Genomic DNA, 25,460 nt, shown 5'->3' with positions numbered 1-25,460 from the left:
GTGGGAGTATAATCCAGAAATCATGGAATGGTTTAAGTTTGAATGGACTTTAAAGAGTAGTCTAGTTTCAAGCCCCCTAGGTCAAGGGCAGGGACACCTTCTGCTAGACCAGGTTGCTCATATCCCCATCCAACCAGGCCTTGAACATATTTCAGGGATGGGACATCCACAGCTCCTATAGGCAAATGGTTCTAGTGCCTCACCACCACATAGTAATGTATTCCTTCCCAATATGTAATCAAAACCTGCCCTCTGTCAGTCTAAAGCCATTCCCCTTTGTCCCATCACGACATTCTTGTGTACAAAGTCCCTCTCAGCAAGGCTATTTCCGCTGCTCTAGTATTGACACTTGTAGGGATTTGACTTCATTCCATGGGATACAGTTAATAACACAAGCAGATGTGAAGAAGTGTCACAGGCAGCTGTGAGAAAGCAGCTGTCAGCTGAGACCTGTGGTGGTACCAGAGAACTGGAGAATTGCAGTGCTGCAAATATCCTCCCTTCTCTTTCCTGGTGTCCTGGTCCTCTCCAGGTTCCCAATGCAGATGTGTATCTCATGCAGAACTAACTCCTTCTCTGATGCCACTTGAGTTAATGTCCCTTGGTGTCCTGTGGTAGGAACACAACCACCATGCTCTTCACAGTTGCTTTGGGTCTGAAATACTTCATCCCTCTTCCAGTGGCCTGGACAGCAGCAAGTGTTAGAAATAGGAGTATGAATGCAAACAACTGTGTGAATTCAATAGCTGCCACTATTTGAGGAGGCATTTGCCTTAAGCCACTGCTGTTAAAGAAGAACATGACCACCAGCTTAACAGTAGTGACCAGGACATTAGGGAAAGTCTTCCATGGCTCAGAAGAAGCAGTTTGAAAACAAAGTTTAGAAGAATCGAGAACAGTTTGAGAGAGAGAGGAGAGAGAATTGGGAAGGAAGTGGCCACTGAGCCCAGGCTGTTCTGCAACTTGGCCACCTCTGTCTGTAGGAAGCTCCCTGGCAGCTGTGTGCCGTGGGTCACCTCACTGGTGGTACTGAGGGGTGCCGCAGGCACAGACCCACAGTTTTGCAGTGTGACAATGTGACCCTGTGCTTTCATCTGTGCTTCACAGGCTGCTGGAGGAGGTGTGGATACTCACAAACCCTCTATCTCCATCTGTCACAATCTGCTAGGACAAGCAAATTCCTGGTGGTTCTTTTCACCGATCCCAGAAGTGCAAAAGACAAATAGCACGGGACTATCAGTTTATCATAACAAATGCACCTTTTTTAGGGGCCAAAACAGTAAATGCAATAGAGGGGTCAGAAAGGAAGATAAAAGGATAGAGAGAAAAAGAGGAAGAGGGGGATGGGCATAGCTACCAATGCATAGACAAAGTCCTCAATGGTCTGGACAATGGGGATCCGTCTTGTGTCAGGGAGAATCTCCAAGTCTCTGGTTAACTCAGGGGTTTGTTACCTCAGGGGTTTGTCCGTCAAGAACGGGGGAACATGCAAAAGACAACGAAAGTCCATTGAAACCCTTGAAGGGGAGTAGGTGAGTCCATTGAAGCCCCTGAAGGGGAACAGGTACAATGCAGAGTAAGTCCCTTGGAGCCACCGAGGGGTGTAGGTCATGTCATCAGCCGTGAGCAAGAGCCATTGTTTTCTTGGTCCAGGAACCACACCTGGGCTCACTTCGATCAGGACAGCCCATCCCACTCCCTGTGGCAGGGATCTCAGTCTCAGTCCTTGGGAGGGGGCTCCAATCTCCGTCCATCACGGTGGTCATGAGGCAGATGAGGGGTCTTCTGTGGGAGATCACCAGTCTTACCCCAGGAAGTTCATTTGGCTAGGAGGTGGGAAAATTATTGTGGTGAGCAGGTATCGTGAAACAGGCGCCAGCATATAGGGTGAGTCGTCCCCTTGGCAGTCCTTTGCTGAAAGCAGTGTACTGTGGAGGCAAACACACCTGCAAGCAGTCATTTGGCAAGTGTCCACCTCTATCTAGCCAGAACTGCAACTGGGGTCTCTAGGATCTCAGTCTTTGCCATGTCAGCAATCATGAGGCAAAAAATGAGTGGGGGGGCTACAGACGGTCCTTCACACCAGCAGGAATTGTGTGGGACTGGGGGAACCCCTGCTTCCACAAAGGGGATGTGTCCTTGCAGCTGCAGTCAACGGGGGGCTGGTGGGAGACTGGATGTTGCACAAGTCTTCTGAATATGTTTTTATTTGGTTGAGAGCTTGTGAATATTAGTTATATTAAGAGGTTATCAAATGTAGGTTCTGATCCTGCCTGCAGCCTGTTGTTCACAAAATAACAGAATCAGAGGACGTCTTCTACAGAGAGCTCGGGCTTGTCCTCACTTGTAACCAGTTCTGTGCACTGATCTTCTGAAGCTTCAGCTGAAATGCCTGAGCTGTTGCTATGAGCTCTCCTATTCCTGTGTCTCTGCACCCATGCATTCCCCTCCACAGGGAGGAACCAGCTGATGGAACAAGAGCAAAGGCTGAGTTGCCATTTCAGTCCATTCAGAGGACATTGGGATCCAGTAGGAATCCTTTATCCTTAGGGACATCCTTAGGAGTCTGAAGCTGCTGGACTTGAATCCAGGACTCCTTGAGAACTGTTAGGAACACCATGTATGCTTGCAGGTTTTGTACTCATAACCGAGGCAAAATTATTGATCTGTTATGCAAAGGGACTGCAGCACCATCCAGTGATCCGTTCTGTTCTCCAGTCCCACTGAACTCCTCTGCCCAAAGCTCCATTCTTTCTTCCAGCAGAATTAGTTCAAAACCATGTTGGCACGTTCTCTGTTGTGCTCAGGAAATCTGGGCCCAGGATGCACATGGGCACTGCCCAGACTCAGTCACAGATATGCTTTCCTCTCATTTTTGGCTCCCTTTTGCAGGCTGTGCTCAGTGGGTTTAGCCCTTTGCTAGCAAATGCCAAATATACCTGCCTGTGCATGTATTTCCACACACATGGACCCTCAGCAGGAGAGAGCAGCACCAGAGAGGGAAGGCCATGTATGACCTGAGAAACTGCCTGAGACTGTGCAAAGGGAGATTGTGTGAGCTGCAGAGATGCTCCTCTTCATTTCTTTTCCTGTGCCTTGGTGACTTTCTGTGTTGCAGTGACTATGACGTGAAGTGTCTGGGCAGGGTAATGATGGAAGTTCCTCAATTCCCATGTGCTGTGGGGTACACCCAGGATATGGCTTTTTCAGCACATCAGATTAGAGCCTGTGAAGGCCCCTCACCAGTGTGGGAGGTGCCCTGTGCAGGAGGAAGGCTGTTTGTGGCCACACTGGTAACAGGGATCCTTGGAGAAAGGTGATCCTCTTGTAGAGATAATGAATAGCCAAGGGAGAATCAGTCCTGGAACTGCAGGTAACCCCAAAACTTCCCTTCTTTTCTCTCTTCCTGTCAAAAGAATTGGGGGAAAGACAGGGCTGGGATGGATCCTGGGCATGGGACGGTGGCAGGATCTCCTACCAGGGGATGGGAGTTAGGACAAGAGCAAACAGATGAGGGAAGTGGGCAGTGCCCAGGCTGGCAGAATGACTTTTTTCTAGAGCCAGGGGAAATGGAAGTCCAGGCAGAGCATGCCCTGCTATTCCCTTCAGTGGTGTGTCTGTAAACAATGGGGCTGAAGGGTGCTATCCTTCTGTGATTGCCCTGCTAAAGCTCTCTGCATCCTGCTGAGCAAAGTCCCTGCTCCCACCTCTGGTGTCTCCAAGGAAAACCGGCCAGGGCTCTCCCAAGAGCTCCCAAGTGCCTCTTCCCCGTGTGCAAACAATCCCTCTGTGTGTCTGGCTGTGCACACCCTGAGCTGGGCAGTCACTCCTTTGGGGCACTGTGCCACTGCAGAAAGGGGCTCACGGTACAGAGGCAAAATCCAGGTAGTGAGAGAAAGAAGCTTTAAAGAGAGAGGAAAGAGGAGGGAGGACCAGAAAGAGCGTTCAGTGACAGAGTAATGGAAGGCAAGAAGGAAGATGTGTTGAGGAGAAAGGAGGTCTGACAGGACAAAGGGGGAGTGAGGTTTGGACACAATACAGGCAGGTCTTGTGATAAACAGGGAAATCAAAAAGCAGCCTCAGGGCAGGCCCCGTGCTTCTGTACTCTGTGGCTCTGAGCTACTGCTAGGGTCAGGCTGCAGGACCTGCTTCCAGCACCTGTGGGGCTCCCCAGTCCCTGGCAGGAGGTTGTTGGGGAACAGAGCGCCCTCGGTTACCCTGCTTCTAACTCTGGGCTGGGACATTTCCACACTTGCTTTGTGTTTTTCATCCCCAGCAGAAGAGAGAAGCTGCCCCTGGCTGAACATCTGGGTCTTCCTTATTTTTGTCCTTCCAATCAAAGCTGCCCTTGTGACCATCTGCCTTGGTGAGTTCCAGGTTGTGTTAGTTCCTTTGGGATGAAGGGCTCAGGTGACTGCCATGGGTCAGGTGGAAAATCCATATCCTAGTCCCTCTGCCAGCAGGCAAATGCCCTTCACCAAAACACACACAGAGATCCCTTCTCATGCAGCCTCAACCTTGGTGAGAACATATCTGCAGCTTTTCATCCGCCACTTGAATCTCTGGGCAGAAGGCAGGTTTCGTATCCAAGAGATCTGGCTGTGTAAGGAACTGCCTGTGGAGGCAGCAAGGCTGTCAGAGCAGTTTGCTCTAGGTCTCTCTCAGTCTGTATGAGCTGAGGGCTTGGACAGCTCTTCTCTGAGGGAAGTGTTTCCAGAGGACTGTGAGCCAGTGATTTCCTACCCTGCTTCCCCAGGGAGGCTAAGGCAGTACCAGTGTCTCTCAGCCAACAGAGCTTTCACGGCTATCGGAGGAAGACACTGACCCTTTTTGATCCCTAGAGAGATGAACAGCTCCACAGCAGGGCAAATCCCTCAGCTGAACTAAAGTAAAAATCATCTCTCTTCACAGCCTTTATCTTTGGCTAGGGATAAGGACATCTTTATTGGCAATGGGGTGGTCAGGCAGGCATTGCCCTTGCCCATCTCCTCTGAGCCTTCTTCCATTACAGCAATTCACTAATCAGGCACTGGAGCCACTAGGACTGTTCTGCTCATAAGTAAGAATAGTTCTAAATGAAATGGTTGATGAATCTGGATTTTTAAGAATCAGGATTCAGGCATCTGGATTGTTAAGCACACCCTGATCAGCTCCTAATCCATCCTCCTGTGTGTTGGAGTTACCAGTAAACCCTTGGGATTGTGGCTGTGGCCTGTCACCAAGAGTGCATTATTCCCTACCAACTGGAGCTAGTAAGTCCTAGGAGTTTATGCTGCACCCTGGATTCAGCAGCTCCAGCTGTGAGTGATTCCCTTCACCTGGACTGGGTGTTGCTGATGGAACAGGCCCAGCTGTTCCTCCAAAGGAGCTGTTGATGTGTAGCTGAGGAAGGGACAAAGTGTGACAATGAGAGGCTGCTTTGCAGACTGGCAGCTGGGCTGTGGGTATGTGCATGGCAGAGTGGCTTGGGAGGGATGACTCCTGCCATGTGTGTGGCATGTCCCCAGTGGGATGTGCTTCCAGGGGTCCCTGTGCTGACTGACTTGGAAGACGGTCCCTTTCTGTCTGGGAAGGCAGCTGTGCCACTGGTGTGGGCCAGGAGAGGTGACAGCTGGGACAATGTCTGCTGGGGAAATGGTGGAAGGAGAGTCAAGGGGCCAGAGATGCTGGGTGAGGAGCTGGAAGGAAGGGGTAATGCTGCTGCCTTTCCTCTCCCTTTGCAGTGGTGGTTCCCTTCAGCCACAGCAGTGACCAGCCCTCAGCCCTGCAGCAGCAGTTCTCAAAGTGGGAGTGCGACTCAGCGGTGCCACAAGGCACAGGTCAGTACCCACAGTGTCCCCTCTTAACTGGGGTTAATGGCCTCAAGGAGGCTGTAGCAGGGCAAGTCAAACCACATCCCCAAGAGAACTTTGGAGAGACCTGAGATCCCCTGACAAGGATTTCCACAGCTTTGGGTACACAAAGCTCACTGGCCATACCCCAAAGCAATGGGAAGACATGTCTGAACTATCCCTGTCTTTTCAAGGACTTTCTGTTAGGAAAGGTCACTGAGGAGGACATGAGCACTGTCCCTGGAAAACCTGGATCTCTGCAATCACCATCACTTGTTAGTAGCCTTCATCTCTCTGCCTCTCCCTGCACAGAGCGAGGCTGGACGTGCTGCCCAAAGGGCTGGAGAAGGTTTCAAAGAAGCTGCTATTTCCTGTCCCTTGATAGGATGAATTGTGCTGAGAGTGTACAGAACTGCACTGGGATGGGCTCCCAGCTGGTGGTGATCACCAGCAAGGCAGAGCAGGTAAGTGCACAGGGCTGAGAGAGGGAGCCAGCAGGCAGAGACACAGTGCTGGGCCCTGGAGGGGACTCTGAGCCCCTCCTTGTCCTGCAGGGGAGGGGGACGGTCCTGTCTGCACCTTTGCAGCACCAGCCCCCTCTGCCATCTGCCCCAGCCCACGGGGACTCCTGATGTCTCACTGTGCTCAGTCCTGTCCCTCATGGGCACTGCACTCTCTCTCTGATTGCCAGGAATTCCTCTCCATGCAGATAAGTCAACCTGTGGGAAGAGATAATTTCTACATTGGTCTGTTTGAGGTGAAGGTGGGCCAGTGGCAGTGGGTGGACAAGACTCCATACAATGGGACACCAACGTGAGTATCTCTGGGTGAAGAGTGTTTGGTGTTACTCCTGGTAGGGAAAGAAAGTAGGAGAGATGTGAGAGGTTCAGCTGGTGCATGAGAGGGGGTTGTGACCCCACTGCTTTGTTTGACATCGAAGATGCAGCAGGAGAAATCTTTGTAGGACACCAGGTTCCAATGGCCCAGGTTCCCATGGCCCCATTCATGCTGGATATTGATTATGAATTAACTGCCTGTGACCTAGAAACCATTGCTGTAAGCACAGAAAAATGCTGCATCTTGCCATCAGCAAGAACCCTAAATAGTTGACAGGCGTTGTCTGGCCTGCACAGCATTTAAATGCGCAAAATGGCCTGTGCTGAAATGAATGGAAAGAGATGGGACACAGGGAGAGAGCACCAAGGCTGTCCTTTCTGTGCCTTCTTCTGGAGAACACACTTGCCCTGGAGGCCGACACTGGCCTCTGCTGGGAGTGAGGTGCATGGGGTGAGTGGTGGTGATCAGCTCCCCCCAGCAGGATGGAGCAGGGCCCTGTTGTGCTGGAAGGCTGTAGGAAGGAGGCAGTTTCCATGTGTCACTGCTGCCAGTGGGATGTGGAGTGGGAGAAAGAGCACTGCTTCTATCCATGAATCAGCATTGGGAATTTCTGTCTCTTGCCTTCAAGTCTTACATCCCACTGTGGCCTTTTGCAGCAGTGCTTTACAGTGGACACTGGGGAGTAACAAGCCTGTCTCTGTCCCAGGTTCTGGCGACAAGGAGAACCAAGTGATAACCTTGATGAGAACTGCACAGTAATGCATGTGCCTGAAGGAAATCTGAGTAACTGGAATAACGTCAAACCATATACGATGCATTATCGAATTTGTGAAGCTGCAGCAGTAATTGTGTGATGGAAATATCCCTGTCCCGAGTAAAGCTGGGAGCTGACCTGGGAGCTGGGAACAGCGCTGGCTGTGCTGGGAACACTGGGGAGGTCTGACACGTCTTCACTGTGTGGGGTGGGACCATGTGTGTGGAAGTGCAATGAGCTTTGTCCAGCATCCCCAGTGCACGTGGTGGCTCAGGGAACACAGGGAGGCTCAGGCTCTTCGAAGCAGGTTTTGTGTTCTTGTGTCTTCTTCTCTCTGAGTGGCTCCAGGAGCCTGTGGCAGAAAAGAGATGGACTTCTCCAGGAGGAAGGCAGAGGAATGGAAGACAGATATCCAGAGATTCAATGTCCTTTGTCTCCTTGAGCAGAGCTGTTTGCTTTTTTTGAGTCACATGCAAAATGTTCTCTAGCTGTACTGCTTTTACTGAACAACTTCTGAAATCTTAGACAGGAGAAAATACAATATCACAGCAATGAAAAAAGATCCTGTGTTCGTTGTGCATATCTCTCTTTCCTTTTCCTTCTCTAAGCTGTGGGAGTATAACCTTCAAATCATGGAATAGTTTGGGTTAGAAGGGACTTTAAAGGGTAGTCTAGTTTCAAGCCCTCTAGGTCAAGGGCAGGGACACCTTCTGCTAGACCAGGTTGCTCATATTCCCATCTAGCCAGGCCTTGAACATACTGGAGGTGGGACACGTCTCTATGGGCAACTGGTTTCCAGTGCCTCACCACCTCACCTTCCTAAATATTAGGAAGGAAGCACTATTCCTCCCTAATATTTAATTGAATCCTGCCCTCTGTCAGTCTAAAGCCATTCCCCTTTGCCCTATCACGACATTCTTGTGTACAAAGTCCCTCTCAGCAAGGCTATTTCCGCTGCTCTAGTATTGACACTTGTAGGGATTTGACTTCATTCCATGGGATACAGTTAATAACACAAGCAGATGTGAAGAAGTGTCACAGGCAGCTCCGAGAAAGCAGCTGTCAGCTGAGACCTGTGGTGGTACCAGAGAACTGGAGAATTGCAGTGCTGCAAATATCCTCCCTTCTCTTTCCTGGTGTCCTGGTCCTCTCCAGGTTCCCAATGCAGATGTGTATCTCACGCAGAACTAACTCCTTCTCTGATGCCACTTGAGTTAATGTCCCTTGGTGTCCTGTGGTGGGAACATGACCACTGTGCTCTTCAGGGCCTCTTTGGGCCTGACATCCTTCTCCCCTCTTCCACTGCTTTCTTCCCAGTTACAGGCCTTACCTTTCCTCACAACTCCTACTTAACCTGTTTCTTTATGCCATTTTTGTCTCTTTGCCTCAGCCTACTCTCATTCCCTGCTGGCTCTGCCTAAGCCCAGTTCTCTGCCTGTGGGCACAATACGACTTCCTTCAGTCCCCCTAAGTCACACTTCTTGACCCAGAGTCAATGTGCCTCTCCTGGAGACGCACTGCCAGACAGATTTTCTTGTTTGGGGACTTTTCTCGGGGTCAAGTTCATCCCTGCAAAGCAGAATTTTAACCACTTCCCTCAGAGTTTATTTTCATGGTGACATTCTTCTCCACTGTGTATTTGCATGCACCTGCCTTTCAGCGATGTATTCTTCCCTGGTTTTGAGTTAATTTTTCTAGTTCCTGGATCACTTGTCCTCCCAGCTTGTATCCTGGCCTCTTGGCTTGTCCCTTCTCAAGTTTTCATGGCAATTTCTGCTCTTTGACTTCTTGCTACCTTTTCCTCCCCAGAGGGCTCTGTCTTTGGATGAATGGAATGAAATAGTCCATGCTTTGCCTCCTTCTGAACACAGCCTGAAAAACAGGATAGGGAGCAAAAGAAACGCAGTGGTGCTCTTCCTCAATGATCCCGCTGTGTCCTCTCACTTCATAGAATGCCTCTCCATCTTCCTTGATAGTTCTTCCTGCACAGGAGTCCTGGGGTGAGACTTTCTTCCTGAAACATGCAGGAGATGAGCCCTCATGGAGCCAGCTCCTGCCTGGCCTACCTGGCTGTCATTTCAAGGATGGGTAGTAGTGACAGCACATCCTCCTGGCCCTGCAAGTGAGGGCCTCTCCATCCCCACCTAGAAACCACACCCTGCAGTGCACCGCTTCTTCCAACACCAGCCTGGATTGCTGGGCTTGGGTCTGCCCAGAGGGGACCACCTTATCCAGGGTCTTTGGCACCATTCCTACACGTTTCTGGCATTGCCATGCAGGATCCCCTCTAGGCCTCCCCTCTGCCATAACTCCTGGCACACAAGCAGGACAAGGAGCACATTTCCCCTCTTGCCTCCTCCACACGAGAGCCGGCCCAGCACAGCAGGGTCAGGCCTGCTGTGGTGCAGCCAGCTGAAGGTGCACAGTCCCTGCAGGCCAGAGCTGACCAGCAGCTTCCTCTGCTGGGTGTCCACTCCTGGGGTCAGCCTGCCATGAGCAGCAGCCCCTGCCGGGTCTGGACACAGTCCCCTCTCCTTGGCTGTAGGAAGAAGGCAGGATTGCATTCATCATGGACTGATGCCCATGGGAACAGGGCAGGAGGAGAACAAGGCTGAGTCATCCTGGGAGTTTGGGATGAATCAGGATCTGCAAGAGTCTGTCTCCATGTCCCTCTGAGCCCTGAGACCCCAGGTGCTGATGCTCATGCCTTCCTGCAAGAATTGACGAGGCCATGTTGGAGGATAATGCCTCTCCACTTCAGAAGCCCTGGGGAACTGACTAATGTGAAAGGTGGAGCCTGTATTGTAATCCTCAAGAAGTCAGTAGGAGAGCAGGCTGGAACAACCTCCCACAGCAATGAGCGCCATTGTCTCCAGATATCTGAAGGAGAAGCATAAAATGCCTGATGGAGGAAACCTCATTGTGAGGACAATGGGAAGGCCAGCAATTACACACAGAGGGTTTTTGAAATGAGTATGGATACTGCAGCCTGCATCCCCACTTGGCTGAGAGGGAATATTGTGTGGAAGACAGATGGTCAGGAAGTTGGTACCATCCCTCCCTCCTCTGGTCTCTGGTCTGAACACTTCTAACTCAGTCTCTCTTCATGTGAAGGACGACGATCCCAAAGATGCTCCATTTGCCTTGTTAAGGCCTAGGAACCTTCTCTCAGTTACTCCTGCCTGGCAAAGATTGGCTTTGCAATGAAATTGGCTATTTCCTGTCAATTACTAGGCCACATGGTCAGGGATGTGGTCAGCTTCCTGAGGACCAATCAGTGTTGTCCCCATGCCTTTGGGGACTCTCCAGAAAAAAGGCCATATTCCCTCTCTGTCTTGGGCACGTTCACTCTGTGTCCTGCTATTGCTGCCCCCGTGGGACTAGAGGTGCTGCACAATGGACTGGAGAGGCTCTCTCAGTTGTTGCTCCCATACATTGACTGAAGATGTATTTGAATACAAGGACACAGGCTCCCACAGGGTGGGGATCAGTGCAGACGCACATCATCAAAGTGGGAGTCTTCCCAAGGGAGTTGCGCAAACAAATGCTCTAATTGGCCAGCGTTTGCCCTCCTGAACCCGCTGGTTGTGATCCTGGCTTTTGTTTTTTGCCTTCTCACATGATGCTGGCATCCCAAGATATCAGAATTACTGCAGATAAGCAGGCACCCGACCTCTAATTTGCCAACATTTCTGCCTCATTGGGAAGTGTGAGATCCAACAGAGCCCATCTCATCCTTGGGTCCTCCATAACCTGTTTCAGAAAGCTCCATGATAATAATCCCCCAGTGTCCTCCTGGATTTATTTCATTTTTCCTGCTGAAAACAAAGCTCAGAAACTGCAGCACAAGGTGCAGAGCCTGACAGCTGCCTCTGTGAGCTGCCCTCACACACTGCTGGGGCTTGGAGCTCTGGGGCTGGTTTCAGGCTGTGAGAGGGCAAAACAACCACGCACAGTGGCAGCAACTTTCTCTGGGATTAATTCTCTCTTCCTGTGTTATCCCTGCTGCTAGCACTTGTGCTGTGTTTTCTGCCTTTTGCTTTGTTAGTGTTTCCTTCCAGGCTACTTGCCCTTATGTCAGCGTTGCAGATAAGTCTTTCCCTTCAAATCATTTGGAATTTCAAAAACTGGATAGTTTTTGGCTGAGGTTCAGGTTGATGGAGAAACTGTCATCAACCACTGAGAAAGGGAGAATGTCCTCCACCAAGTTCATTTCTGAACAAGAGCACATTTTGCTGTTCTTTGTACTTGGAACCCTCTCTAGCCTTGCCCATCCCACTTCATGTTGCTCAGATGGCCTGGGCAGCAGCAGGTGATAAAAATAGGAGTGTGACTGCAAAGAGCTGTGTGAATTCAATAGCTGCCACTATTTGAGGGGGCATTTGCCTCACACCACAGCTGTGAAAGAAGACTATGACCACCAGCTTAACAGTAACCAGGGCATTAGGAAAAGGTTCCCGAGGCAGAGAAGAAACAGCCTGAAAACAAATTTTAGATGAAGCAAGAACAGTTTAAGAGAGAGAGGAGAGGGAAGTGGGAAGGAAGTGGTCACTGAGCCCAGGGTGCTCTGCAACTTGGCCACCTCTGTCTGTAAGAAGCTCCCTGGCAGCCGAGTGCTGTGGGTCACCCCAATCGGTGCAGCAGGCACAGACCCACAGTTCTGCAGGGTGACAAGGTGAGCCTGTGCTTTCACCTGTGGTTCACAGGCTGCTGGAAGAGGTGTGGATACTCACAAACCCTGCATCTCCAGAAGGAAGTGTGTGGGACCAGGGGAACCCCTGCTTCCACAAAGGGGATGTGTTCTTGCAGCTGCACTTCCTGGGGGGCTGGTGAGAGACTGGAGGTCACACAAGTGTTGTTAATGTGGTTCCATGTGGGGTGAGAGCTTGTGGACATTGGTTACATAAAGATGGTTAGAAATGTAGGTTCTGACCCTGCCTGCAGCCTGTTGTGCACAAAATAAGAGAATCAGAGAATGTCTTCTACAGAGAGCTTGGACTTGTCCTCACTTGTAAGCAGTTCTGTGCACTGATCTTCTGAAGCTTCACCTGAAATGCCTGTGCTGTTGCTATGAGCTCTCCTATTCCTGTGTCTCTGCACCAATGGATTCCTCTCAACAGAGAGGAACCAGCTGATGGAATATCTCAGTCAGTTCCATGTATGTCCTGCAGATTTTGGAGTCACAACCAAGTGAGACTTCATGATCTGTAATGTGCATGGACTCTGAGACTGCCCAGCAATCCTTCTGCCCCACAATGCCAGGGCATGTTGAACCCCTTTGCTGAAAGCCCCAACGTCCCTTCCAAAGGAATTAGCTCAAAGCAGTGTTGGCACGTTCTCTGTTGTGCTCAGGAAATCTGGGCTCAGGATGCACATGGGCACTGCCCAGACTCAGTCACAGATATGCTTTCCTCTCATTTTTGGCTCCCTTTTGCAGGCTGTGCTCAGTGGGTTTAGCCCTTTGCTAGCAAATGCCAAATATACCTGCCTGTGCATGTATTTCCACACACATGGACCCTCAGCAGGAGAGAGCAGCACCAGAGAGGGAAGGCCATGTATGACCTGAGAAACTGCCTGAGACTGTGCAAAGGGAGATTGTGTGAGCTGCAGAGATGCTCCTCTTCATTTCTTTTCCTTTGCCTTGGTGACTTTCTGTGTTGCAATGAACATCTTGTGAAATGTCCTGGCAGGGAAATGATGAAAATTCCCCAATTTCCATGTGCTGTGGGGTTCACCAGTGTGGGAGGTGCCCTGTGCAGGAGGAAGGCTGTTTGTGGCCACACTGGTAACAGGGATCCTTGGAGAAGGGTGATCCTCTTGTAGAGATAATGAATAGCCAAGGGAGAATCAGTCCTGGAACTGCAGGTAACCCCAAAACTTCCCTTCTTTTCTCTCTTCCTGTCAAAAGAATTGGGGGAAAGACAGGGCTGGGATGGATCCTGGGCATGGGATGGTGGCAGGATCTCCTACCAGGGGATGGGAGTTAGGACAAGAGCAAACAGATGAGGGAAGTGGGCAGTGCCCAGGCTGGCAGAATGACTTTTTTCTAGAGCCAGGGGAAATGGAAGTCCAGGCAGAGCATGCCCTGCTATTCCCTTCAGTGGTGTGTCTGTAAACAATGGGGCTGAAGGGTGCTATCCTTCTGTGATTGCCCTGCTAAAGCTCTCTGCATCCTGCTGAGCACAAGTCCCTGCTCCCACCTCTGGTGTCTCCAAGGAAAACCGGCCAGGGCTCTCCCAAGAGCTCCCAAGTGCCTCTTCCCCGTGTGCAAACAATCCCTCTGTGTGTCTGGCTGTGCACACCCTGAGCTGGGCAGTCACTCCTTTGGGGCACTGTGCCACTGCAGAAAGGGGCTCACGGTACAGAGGCAAAATCCAGGTAGTGAGAGAAAGAAGCTCTAAAGAGAGAGGAAAGAGGAGGGAGGACCAGAAAGAGCGTTCAGTGACAGAGTAATGGAAGGCAAGAAGGAAGATGTGTTGAGGAGAAAGGAGGTCTGACAGGACAAAGGGGGAGTGAGGTTTGGACACAATACAGGCAGGTCTTGTGATAAACAGGGAAATCAAAAAGCAGCCTCAGGGCAGCCCCTGTGCTTCTGTACTCTGTGGCTCTGAGCCACTGCTAGGGTCAGGCTGCAGGACCTGCTTCCAGCACCTGTGGGGCTCCCCAGTCCCTGGCAGGAGGTTGCTGGGGAACAGAGCCCCCTCGGTTACCCTGCTTCTAACTCTGGGCTGGGACATTTGCACTCTTGCTTTGTGTTTTTCATCCCCAGCAGAAGAGAGAAGCTGCCCCTGGCTGAACATCTGGGTCTTCCTTATTTTTGTCCTTCCAATCAAAGCTGTCCTTGTGACCATCTGCCTTGGTGAGTTCCAGGGTGTCTTAATTCCTTTGGGATGAAGGGCTCAGGTGACTGCCATGGGTCAGGTGGAAAACCCATATCCTAGTCCCTCTGCCAGCAGGCAAATGCCCTTCACCAAAACAGGCTTCTCCACTCTTAATAGTTTATCCCATGACTTTTTTTTCCCTTTCCTCACCTCATCCTCAGAGAATTTCTAATCCAGATTTGTCAGCTGGGCAAGTGATTCTCTCAGCCATCTGAGATGAGAGAAGCTCTTCCAAGGGAAAGAATGACGGGTAGTGGGAGAAGTTGCCTGCTGTTCTTACCTCGTTGCTCAATCCAGATTTCATCACTTGTTAACATAACACAGTCTCTTCTGGGTCTCCAAAGTAGAAGGGGGAGGATAGCACAGGTTCCTCATGCACAAGTTGAAATGGATGACAGTAGCACTTTGCTTTGGTTTCCTCTCTTCTCAGTGGCTTTACTTGATGGAAGCTATGGCCCATACAAGACTCTCTTCCAGAACTCTACAGAGTGGTACTGTGTCCCCAGCAGTTCTGCAGAGAAAGGTGAGGGATTCTGAGAGCCCCAGAAGTAACAAAATGACTTCACCAAAATTTTGTCTGGTTCCCCCTCAACCTTTGAGGTGGGGAATAGTACTGTCAGTCACAAGTAGATTGTTTTAAGGAAGGAATCTGGGGAATTGAGATAAGAAGACACTCTATTGTACATCTTTACAAAGAATGCTATGAACACATACTCTGGGTCAGTAAAAGAGGGTGGGTCATTCCATACCTGCACTTGACCAACCTTCCTACTCTTCCCCTAACACAACCCCTCTATTGCAAGTCTAGTCTACTGATCTATGAAAGTGCTTTTATACTGGCTGGCTCAATCCAGCTCCACTCCCTGTGCTGGCTCACTGCCTGTTCACACAAGCATGATGGTCAGTGGGAGGAGGATGATGTTTAGTTCAGAAGAGCTGGGGAGCTGAGCTGCAGACACACATGAAAGGATGGTAATATGGAGTGCTGGAATGCTGGTAGTGCAAGTTCTCAAACTCAGGTCAGAGATTCCTTTTCATGCTGCCTCAACCTTTGTGAGAACATATCTGTAGCTTTTCATGCACCATTTGACTCCGGGCATAAGGCAGATCTCTTGGGTAAGCTGCCTGTGTAAGGAACTGCCTATGGTGGCAGCAAGGCTGTCAGAGCAGTTTGCTGTCAGGCTCTGAATCTGCATGAGCTGAGAGCTTGGACAATTCTTTTCTGATGGAAGTGTTTCTAGAAAAGCGCAAGCCAACTACTTCCCATCTTGCTTCCTCAAGAAGGGTAAGGCAGAAACCATGTCTCTCATCAAAGAGATATGGCATGGACATGGCAGGACAGAGAGAGAAAGGGAAGAGGCCCCTTCAGGCAGGGGCTTTGTGACAGGAGCCTGCTGGGCTGCTGACAGCTTTACTTGTGGAGAGCAGAAGAGAGCATTTATCTCTGTCCAGGCTTTGGTTTCAAACCCCACACCTAACTCCTGGGAGCCTATATTGAACTCACAGCCATGAAGGACAGCACATCTTGTTCAAAAGCAGGATTTTTTTCCCCCACAGTGAATGGCTGGACTTGCTGCCCAAAGGGCTGGAGAAGGTTTCAAGGAAACTGCTATTTCCTGTCCCCTGACACGATGTCATGGTCTGAGAGTGCACAGAACTGCACTGGGATGGGCTCCCAGCTGGTGGTGATCACCAGCAAGGCAGAGCAGGTAAGTGCACAGGGCTGAGAGAGGGAGCCAGCAGGCAGAGACACAGTGCTGGGCCCTGGAGGAGACTCAGAGCCCCTCCTTGTCCTGCAGGGGAGGGGGACGGTCCTGTCTGCACCTCTGCAGCACCAGCCCCTCTGCCACCTGCCCCAGCCCACAGGGACTCCTGATGTCTCACTGTGCTCAGTCCTGCCCCTCATGGACATTGTGCTTTCTTTCTAGGAGTTCCTCTTCAACTTGATAAAAGAAAAAGTTACTAACAGCTATGAAACAAAATACTACATAGGCTTAGCTGCTTACAAAAATGGGTGGCAGTGGGTGGATCAGACTCCATATGAAAATACAGCCACGTGAGTATCCTGGTGGAGTGAGGAGAGTCCTAAAATTCATGCCCTCAGTCCAAGAGACCAATACATTGTGTAAGGCAGGTATTTGTCAGAGGTGGATTTCTGTCTTCAGCTGCTCTGCAGGTCAGAAAACTTACATAATTTTCTGTTCAAAACTATGGCTCCTGATTTCTGTCACAGTGACTTTCCTTTTCTCTTTCACAACTCTTTGAGGTGACTTCACATCCACTGTCAAGCATGGTAGTGCATTTCCAATAAAGGAACTTTCTTTTACAGGTTCTGGAAGCCTGGGGAGCCTAATTTACTCTTTGCAGAAAAATGTGCTGCAATTCATGTCAAGGGAAAAGGAGACCCCAACACTTACAGTAACTGGAATAATGTCCTTTGCATCACAAGTTGCTATCGAATTTGTGAGCAGGCAGTCAAGATTCTCTGAGGAAGGACATAAAATCTGAGTTTCAAAGTACCTCAGTTCCCAGCCTGTGCCCCTCCATCTTCTACAAGCTGGAGGTCAGTCCTGGATTAAATAGTTCAGGCTGGTGTTAAAGACCTACTGTGAACCTTTCCACTCTCCTCTTCAGAAACAATGGTCCTAATTCTCCATCACTTCCCTTGCCTCCTGGTCCAGCCAGTATCTCAATGATGTGGAAAAAGCCATCACTGTTACATGAAAGGATACTTGTCCTTCAAATTGCTGAGGCAGAATTTGAAAGAAGAGCATTCAGTGGAGTGCCCTTGTCCTTCCTCTGAAGGGAAAAGTTATTCATGGCTGTAGTGTTTCTTTCTCCTTCAGCACATGGTGTGTTGATTCATTAAAAAAAAAAATTCAATAAATGTTAATTCTGCTCTTGGCTGAGGATGTTTTCTCAGTGACGTGTCCCAGATTCCCACAGTCCAGCTTCCCAACACAGAGGTTTTAACTTTTCAGTGTACAGCAGCTGTAGATGAGAATATTGCTGAGTGTACTGGACTGGCTGGGAGCAGGAACAATGTAATGTTCATCTGTAGAGTGTGTGAGAAAGGTCCTGAACACTTTGGAGAATCATTTGTGGAGACAGAAACAGAGCAGGCTGTGTAGTATTCAGTGCCAGCCAGTTGGCCCAGGATGTAGCAGAAAAAATTATAGATGTTGGAGATTCTGCTGAGATGTGGCAGGATGAGGTATGGCAATGAAGGGGAGAGAAGGCAAGAAAATGTAACAAGAAGGAAAAAAAATGGAGTCTCCTAAGGAAAAATTTCTAATGAGAGAGAAGGGTGGAAGACCCCATATCAGAGGCAAGTCAGATACACAGAAGTCTTGAGCAATGTTCTGCTTCCCTAAAATTTCCCTAACTCCAGTCTGTATGTTCCTCCTTTCATCAATGATATCCACATTCTTTGAGGAACTAGGAGTTTCCAGTTTGGGACTAAAAATACAACCTGAAAAATCAGTTCTGAGTGATTTTTTTCCCCATGAAAAATGTGAGTACAAATGTTTGTAATTTCTGCCTGAAGAAGTGTATTTTCCAGGTTTCTGGTTTAGCAACTGGACCAAAAGGTTGGCTGTTGCAAAGTGTTTGCTTCCTAGTTTCTTTCACAATGAAGAAAACTATTTTCTGTGCAACATGACCACAAACCCAAACATTGCAATGGACTTCTTGATTTCCCCCAGCTCAGTTCTGGAACTTACAGCAACAAGGTTTTGAGGAAGAAAAAGAGGCAGATAAGACACGCAGAGAGTGACCAATGTTTTACAAGTGGTTTTAGGGGTGCTGCAGTTCTGGTTCCTGGAAAGTTGATGAGGCAGAGCAAAACCCACACCAGGAGATTGGTTTGCAAGAAAATGCACGTAACTTGCTAGAAACAGTCTCCGTGCCCCAAATTTGGACAACAAAGTTTTTCTTGAGAGTCATGACAAAAGAGGGATCTTGGGAGATGATGCTGGGTTTGCCTACAGAATTGCTGAAGGGAGATTCCTGATCCCCTCCTCAAAATGGATTTGGCTGATGGAGGTCCCTATCTCCAACAGATAAGAATCAGTCTTTACCCCTCAAGTCTGGCTTGATTCAGGAGGCAGCAGATGCCACAGCAAGAGGCAGAGTTGATGACAGACAGTTAGGTACAGGATTTTCAGAAAGCTTCAGAATTACATTCCTGCATACTGAACCCAGGGCTTGGGTGGGGAGGACAAAAAGTTTATCAGAATAGCATTCTTCATGATGACACTTGCAGTCCTTGCTTTCAGGTGGACATCTTGGCCACATCCCAGCTACCTCTCAGAACAAGACCTGGATGCTTACCGCTCCTTGGCACATTAACTTTCGCTTTGGAATGGAACTTGGGTCTGAGGAAAGGAGCAACAGTGACATTCACTTCTGAGAACACACACAACATTGAGTGCAGGTACTCTGACTGCTGCAGTAAAATTCTCTCATGGTTCAAACCTGAGCTAGCTGCTGGTTTTCCTCCAGAAAGCTCATGCTGCCCAGTCTTTGAGATGTTGTCCTCAGCTGGAAAAACATAATTAGAGCCATTTGGAAGGGCATCCAGCATTGATTCTTATGGTCAGACTTATTAATTACATCTGTACACTGAGCATGCTGCTCTCTTTATGTTTAGCTCTAACAGCTGAGTATTCCTTTGTAGGAAATGCCTGACTTTCTCTAATAAATTATGATCTTTGCCAAGCTAAGTGATGAAATAAAGTGAAAAGTAAGTTTTTCTTGGCAGACACTATTTATTATAGTGATTTAAATTTTCCTCCAAGGGTGTCTGTTCTTTTTTTTAGACAAATCAGAGAATTACACCTCTAGTCCTTTTCTTTTTCTGTTTTATCCCACCTCAGATTATTTCATGTTCCCTTACAACATTTATTTCTCCATGTCTTTATTTTCTTTGCACTCCTTCTGTCTCTCATACTGCTTCCCCCTTTATTCCTTTTTTTTTTTTCCTTTAAAATTTCATTTCCTTTTACCTTTTCTTGCTAGACCACAGATGAAGAGCATACATTGTTGTTTGGAAGAAATAAAAGAGAGAAATAGCATCTTAAGAAGTTCTGGCAGCACTGGACACTTGTCTGTTCTGTCTTCTAAAATTTAGTGTTTCTGAAATGACTTCCTAAGCAGTCTTGTGTAAGGTATTAGTACTAACCCAGGTACTGTTTGCCTTGCAAGGTTCTTGTTATCCAAGAGATCCACAACCCCCAGTTGTTCACTTGTCCAGTTCATGCTGGTTATCCTTTGTTTATCTCAAGTTGTCTAAGACAAATCCTATGCTTTTAGCCTTTATGTCTCTACCTGGTTACAAGGGAATAAAACCACTTTTTTATTTTATATGGAATCAGTTTACATACCTGAGCAAGCTTTCTCACATCCCACTGCTTAATTATAAATCATTTATCTTGACAAGCTTTTGGAAAATCTGCTGGTCTCCTGGAAATGCCTCAGCTGATCATGAGGTCCAGCACTTCAGCACCATCTCCTGCTCACAGCAAGTCACTTGCACTCTCTCGGTGTCACTGTGATCTACATGCATGAGATCAGGAAGAGATGCAGAATGCCTCTGACTCTGTCACTGCAGTCCCTTGTGGTGCATCGATGGCTCTACAGCAAGGTAAGAATTCTGTAACATTCACTAGAAAAAGAAAACATAGCCAAAAGACAAGAAATTGCCTCACTCAGGATCTCAAAATGCACCATAAAAATTGGCTTGTGCTATAGTCCATATTTTAACATAGAAGAAATTCACTGTAGCATTTAAGAACTGGACATGGATCTGGTTGTTTAGATTTGAGATCAAAACAGACCACTGTAAATACACCCCAGTGCTGTGTTCCTCCCATGACATTCAATCCTGCTAGGTGAGGCACCTGCTGTCTTAGATCCTCATGCAGACTGAGTTGCCACAATTTTACATGCATTAGATGTCTGCAAATTTACTCTAGCTAAGGATCAAGGAGGTAAGTTCACTGCCTGAGCACTCTTTTGCTTCTGACACGAGCTAAAGCAGCTGTTTCTCACTGCACAGTTGCCAACTCTGAAGGCAGAGCATGAAGGCAACCTCTTTCAGAACAATTAAACACTCATCAAGGCCTCTCCTGTGCAGTGCATCAAGGTTTTCCTTTAAATGATCATCCTCACTTCTCATGGCTATAGCCATAATTTCACCTGAGTTCTTCCATTTATTTCCAGCTTTATTATCTCCTAACATGTCTCTGCTTTTAAAGTGACATTTCCCCCCACTCCCCCCCCATCCCCCCATTCCAACTCTTCTCCTAAATATCAATAAACTTTGCATACCTGAAATCAGAGTAAGTCTGGAACAGAGAACATTTTGGAGATAAATAAACAGAGAAAATAAAAAATGGGAAGGGGTTGATTGGTTTCATTGGTAATAAAAGAGCCAATGTTTCCCCTTCTGTGGTTAAAATTACTCCTGTTAGGAAAGGAAGTAGTGGGACCCACACAGGGCAGATTTGGGAGGAAGCCAAGAACAAACTCTTCTATTACATGTACAATGCAGAGATGCTTCTCAGATTCGTTGGAACACCACACTATTCAGAAAACATTTAAAACTACTGCAGAGCACTGGCTTTAGGTCAGACAATCACACATTTTCATGAGTCAAAACCTGCTTAGGAGATATATTGCTTCATGGGATCATCTGACCAGATGGGGAAAGAAACAGCCAGCTGCTGGGAAGGGTTTGACAAGACTGGATATCCCCAGGCCTTAAAGAAACTAGTCAAATTCCTCCTGACCAGATATGAAAAGGTTTCTGCCTGCAGATTCATTTTTGAGTCATCATCATCTGGGAGCTCAGTCATATTTTGGGGTTCAGAAAGTATCTTGGTGAAGGCTTCCTATCCAAAGGCCTCTATGAATCATAAGTGATACAGTACAAAATACATGCATGGAAGTTTAGAATTATTCTACCTGCATTATTAACAAAATTGTATATTAAATTCAGTTACTGATCTTTTCACAGGGCTTTTTTTTTTAAAAAAGTGTAGCTGCCCTCAAAATTTTAAATGCCTACTGAAGAACCAAAGCAGCCCTTTAACAACATCAGATTATTCAACAAACTCATCTGTCCACTATTCACACAAAACCAAAAATCAAGTACTTATATAAGTGCTCTTCATCCTGAAGGGCAGGACTGTGCTCACAGGCTTGATCTCTACTTTTTTTTTTTTCCAACTGTTACAAGTGTTCAAAACAAGACTGATAAAAAATATCAACCCACCTCTCCATGTATATTTAAAATATCTCTTCATACTTACAATATATAAGACTCTTCTCACAGCAGGAAATGCAGGCTCCCTGCCTAGAGACTCTGCACAGTTGATATTTGTACTGTCCAGTACAAATCCTGGTTGCTACTGAGTGGAATATTACACTACAACTCTGAAAGACTGGCTCAAATGTAGTACTAGGGAAAAAAGAAAAAGGAACATAACAATTTTCAGTGATCAGAAGTCATCTTTGGTACTTCCCAAAGGATGTGGTTCACTATTATATCTCAAACCAATGCATTCCACAGACCAGTGAGCCTTGCACTGTGATGCAATCACAAATGACTCAAAACAAGCACATTTTTTGAGGACTGCTTCAAAACCTTTTCCCTGAAGCCCTGGTTCTCCTGCTGAAGTGTGTCACTCAGAGACAGATCAGGACTGACTGATTTGGATTTGTGGAGTCCTGGGAGCTGGCACACATACACAATGCTGGAGACTAAGAGTCAACAGACAAGATGATTTGGGGTAGGGATCAAATGGTTGCAGCAAGTGTGGAAAGAAGCTTCCCTGGATTAAAATAATAAATTTATAAATGTGTTGCAAACTTAATTTACCTGCAGATCCATGGTCTTCCTCACTTGATTTCAGATGTGCCTCATCACAATGGGCCTGCCAGGCAACCAGTGGAATATGTCTGACCTTGGTCACCCCCACTGGACCCAACACTGACCTGAGGACTGATTTCCGTGCCGGACCTCGGATCTTCCTCATCCCTGAAGACTTGTCTAGCAATCTAGATCCTGGATCCTGTGCCAGGTGTGTCCTGCTTGCTCCACTCAGGTGTTGTGGCTGGTCCCCAGCTGTCCTGCTGGCTGTGTTACTGCAGCTAGCTCCTGGCCACCGACCCTCGGGGAGTAGCCACCTCCACTGTTCCCTTAGTGTTTGTTGTACCACAGAGCAAATAGTGAACTGGGATCCATTTTATTTTGTTGTTTTTTGGGGAGGAAGGCAGATTCTTGTCAGTTTGTTTTACTGAAGTAGCTCTTTACTATTGAATATTATGGAAATATTGAATATTATTCCACAGCTCACTTGAGCTTTGGGTAGAATTTGCTGCTGATGGCCACCATTACTTCTTCACTATGTTTGTCATCTCTTTGGTTTCAATTTTGCTGTTTTTCATGCTGTTTGTAAAAAAGCCTCTTTTTTTCAGGAAAGACAAACTTACTGTACTCCTTAACATCCTCCATGAGCTCCTCCGTATTCCTGACAACCATAACCAACTTTAAAAGTCATGTTCCAGTAGCTTTTAATAGGATTTCAGTATCTTTGGTTCTTTTTCCTTCAGGGACAATTCAACAGGCTGAACTGCTTCCTTATAGCTCCAAAGTAGTGCAGAAGGGATATAGAGCCATTCACATCTTTGAAGTGGTGCTATACTCCCCGTGTTTTAGCAGGTCTGAGGGAAGCAGGAAGAGTTTTATATGTTGGGTTCCACCAGAGGCCACGCAGTGCTGCCTGGATCTGTGCACAGGATTTGCAGTGTCTGTGCAAAGGGCTGGTTATCTTATGAGAAGGAGCCATGTAAATCAATCCAGAAGCAACTGCTATGTAATCTCAACACAATTGCTGCACAGCCACTGACAGATTACAACTTTAGTGTTGGATTCGGCGCTATACAAGGCCAGATGTAATGAATGATTAATAAAATCCTTCTGATATAAAGACATGCTTGGAGAAGCAAATGCAGTATGGAAACACGACACTCACTTTTCATGGAATCATGGAATGATTTGGGTTGAAAGAGACCTTGTGGCATTCACATTCTCTGGACAGAGAGACATAATTCTGTCTCTCAGGAGAAACACAGAGAGAAGAAAAGAAAACAATCTTTATCTCTGCTTGGTTTTCTCCATATGGAATGTGGTATGGAGATTGTTTACCTGAAGTGATTGCTGGATTGCTGAAGTGATTGCTGGATTGGGTTCTGGTGAAGGTTGTTTGGGTTCAATGAGCAATTGGATCCAGCTGTGTCTCAGACTCTCAGCAGAGAGTCACGAGTTTGTTAGTTGTTAGGTAAGTAAGAAGTAAGTATGTAGAATAGTATAGTATCTTTTTAAATAGTATATTAATGTATTATAGTATAGTTTTAATAAAGCTATCCTTCAACCTTCTGATCTGGAGCCAGACATCATCATTTCTTCCCGCACCCAGGGTTGCCTGATTTTTCTGATAGGACCTTTAGTGTCATCTAGTCCAACTCCCCTGCATTGAGCAGGAACATCTTCATCAGATCAGGTTGCTCAGAGTCCCACTGAACGTTACCAGGGATGGGGCATCAACCAGCTCTGGCTGGTGTGCCAGTGTTTACACTTGGGCCAGCCTCTCTTGAATCAATTCTGCTTGACAGCAGATATACCACGTGAGTCAAGATGCTGTTAATTACTGAGTGGTGGCCTGGGCAGCTGATGAATTTATCAATTCAAGTGGTAGAAAACACCTCTAGTGCTGCAGTCAAGTAGAGCTGAAAGAACCTGCCAATCCTACTGAGAAAGGTGCAATACCTGAACAAAGATTAATTGTAAATAATGCTGAGACTTGGCCTTTAGGGGCCTCTCTCATCGCCCATAACAAATTTCAGTTCCACTGGCCTAGTGAATTGTCTTTAAATGGCAGATTTCTTAAATAACAGACAGCAAAATGCTGCTTACAACCAACTCTTCCCCCTACCATTGCCCGCACTTTCCCGCTAATGGAAGCAATCCTATGCCTGCTAACACCAGGGTCTTATAACACAGTAGGCTGCCTATGCGTCTGTTGCATGCCTTAATTCAAGTTTCAAAATCTCCTTTGTCCTGCCTAAACCAGCTACTTGTGTTTCTCTTCTCTCTGCTGCAATTAGCACAAATTCAGTCCCACAGCCACAAGATCAACATAACATGGTACACGTCATTTGGTGGCCAGCCTCCCTTCACTGGGTTTTACAGTGTCAAATTCAGTAGCAGAATATGCTGCTTTTGCATACATGCTCTTGACATTCACAGAAGATTCTTACTCTCTCCAGCAGTCTTCTTGGATATGGTGGAATTGATCTGCTGATTCGAGAATCCGCGTGGCCTCGTGATAGCATTACTGCCTTGCGTATTTCCCTTATACATATCCATTACAGATATAGACAAAATGTCTGGTTATTATACTTGCCATGAGATATCTGGACATCTGCCACCATCCTTTCTGGCCTTGGAAAATGTTGCTGGGATGGCTGCTGGCCTGGCAGTTGCATCCATCTCCTTGATGCGGATGGGAAGCATACTGACTCTCTGGGTTGCCCATGAGGTGTACACCAGCAGCTGGTACTGTCAGTGACGTTCTCATGGCCAGCTCAGTACAGGGGGCACTACTGACAGATGGTTCAGAACCAGGCAGAGATGTCAGTTCCCCCTAATCCAACATTCAGGTGTAAAAAGGCAGCTGATTTAAAAAGAACTTTCCAATGTGAAGAAAGAGGACAATTGCCATAGGTAAACCCCTTTGGATGGCCTCAGAAACAATAAATTAATTTGGCTGTAACTGTGTTTTACTGAATCACAGAGAGATCCTGGGATGCTGGCAAGGGCTCCAGTTGTCTTTGGTGACCCCACATCTGCTGCTGCTGAAAGTTGATGATATTCAGTTTTTAATATCAAGCCACTTTAAAGGTGTCTCAGACATGCCTATACTGGGAACATGGAAAGAGATTAATTCCTGATTGAAGGTCTTATCAATATACTTTCTGGGCTAAGAAATGTGAAGCTTAGTGCAAAGACTTTCCTGGGACATGATGTATTTTGACATTTTCTACACACGACCACAAAAAGAAAACCTCCAGAAAATCAGGAAAATATGGGTA

At 47.5% G+C, this 25,460-nt stretch overlaps 2 protein-coding genes across 3 annotated transcripts; both read left to right on the top strand.

Moving 5' to 3' along the window:
• Window positions 1-48: 48 nt before the first annotated feature.
• On the top strand, window positions 49-9,745 carry LOC101233523 (C-type lectin domain family 4 member E). Its single transcript, XM_012569860.5, has 6 exons — window positions 49-3,373; window positions 4,277-4,366; window positions 5,724-5,819; window positions 6,144-6,295; window positions 6,523-6,644; window positions 7,375-9,745. The coding sequence occupies exons 1-6, from the start codon at window positions 3,337-3,339 to the stop codon at window positions 7,520-7,522; spliced, it is 645 nt and encodes a 214-aa protein (XP_012425314.5). The 5' UTR covers window positions 49-3,336; the 3' UTR covers window positions 7,523-9,745.
• A 979-nt stretch (window positions 9,746-10,724) lies between these two features.
• On the top strand, window positions 10,725-17,209 carry LOC101233542 (C-type lectin domain family 4 member E). 2 transcript variants are annotated; one of them, XM_030268022.4, is made up of 6 exons: window positions 10,725-13,287; window positions 14,192-14,281; window positions 14,734-14,826; window positions 15,861-16,012; window positions 16,232-16,359; window positions 16,633-17,209. In XM_030268022.4, exons 1-6 carry the CDS (start codon window positions 13,251-13,253, stop codon window positions 16,790-16,792), a joined length of 660 nt encoding a protein of 219 aa, XP_030123882.4. In that variant the 5' UTR covers window positions 10,725-13,250; the 3' UTR covers window positions 16,793-17,209. The 2 variants fall into 2 exon arrangements, with proteins under 2 accessions (XP_030123882.4, XP_030123896.4); XM_030268036.4 differs by having other exon boundaries at window positions 10,726-13,287; window positions 14,195-14,281.
• The last annotated feature ends 8,251 nt before the right edge of the window (window positions 17,210-25,460 follow it).

Source organism: Taeniopygia guttata, chromosome 1, assembly GCF_048771995.1.
Source record: "Taeniopygia guttata chromosome 1, bTaeGut7.mat, whole genome shotgun sequence".
NCBI classification, from domain to species: Eukaryota; Metazoa; Chordata; class Aves; order Passeriformes; family Estrildidae; genus Taeniopygia; species Taeniopygia guttata.
Note: the sequence above shows the minus strand (reverse complement) of the source record. Positions and strands in the feature narration are given on the sequence as shown.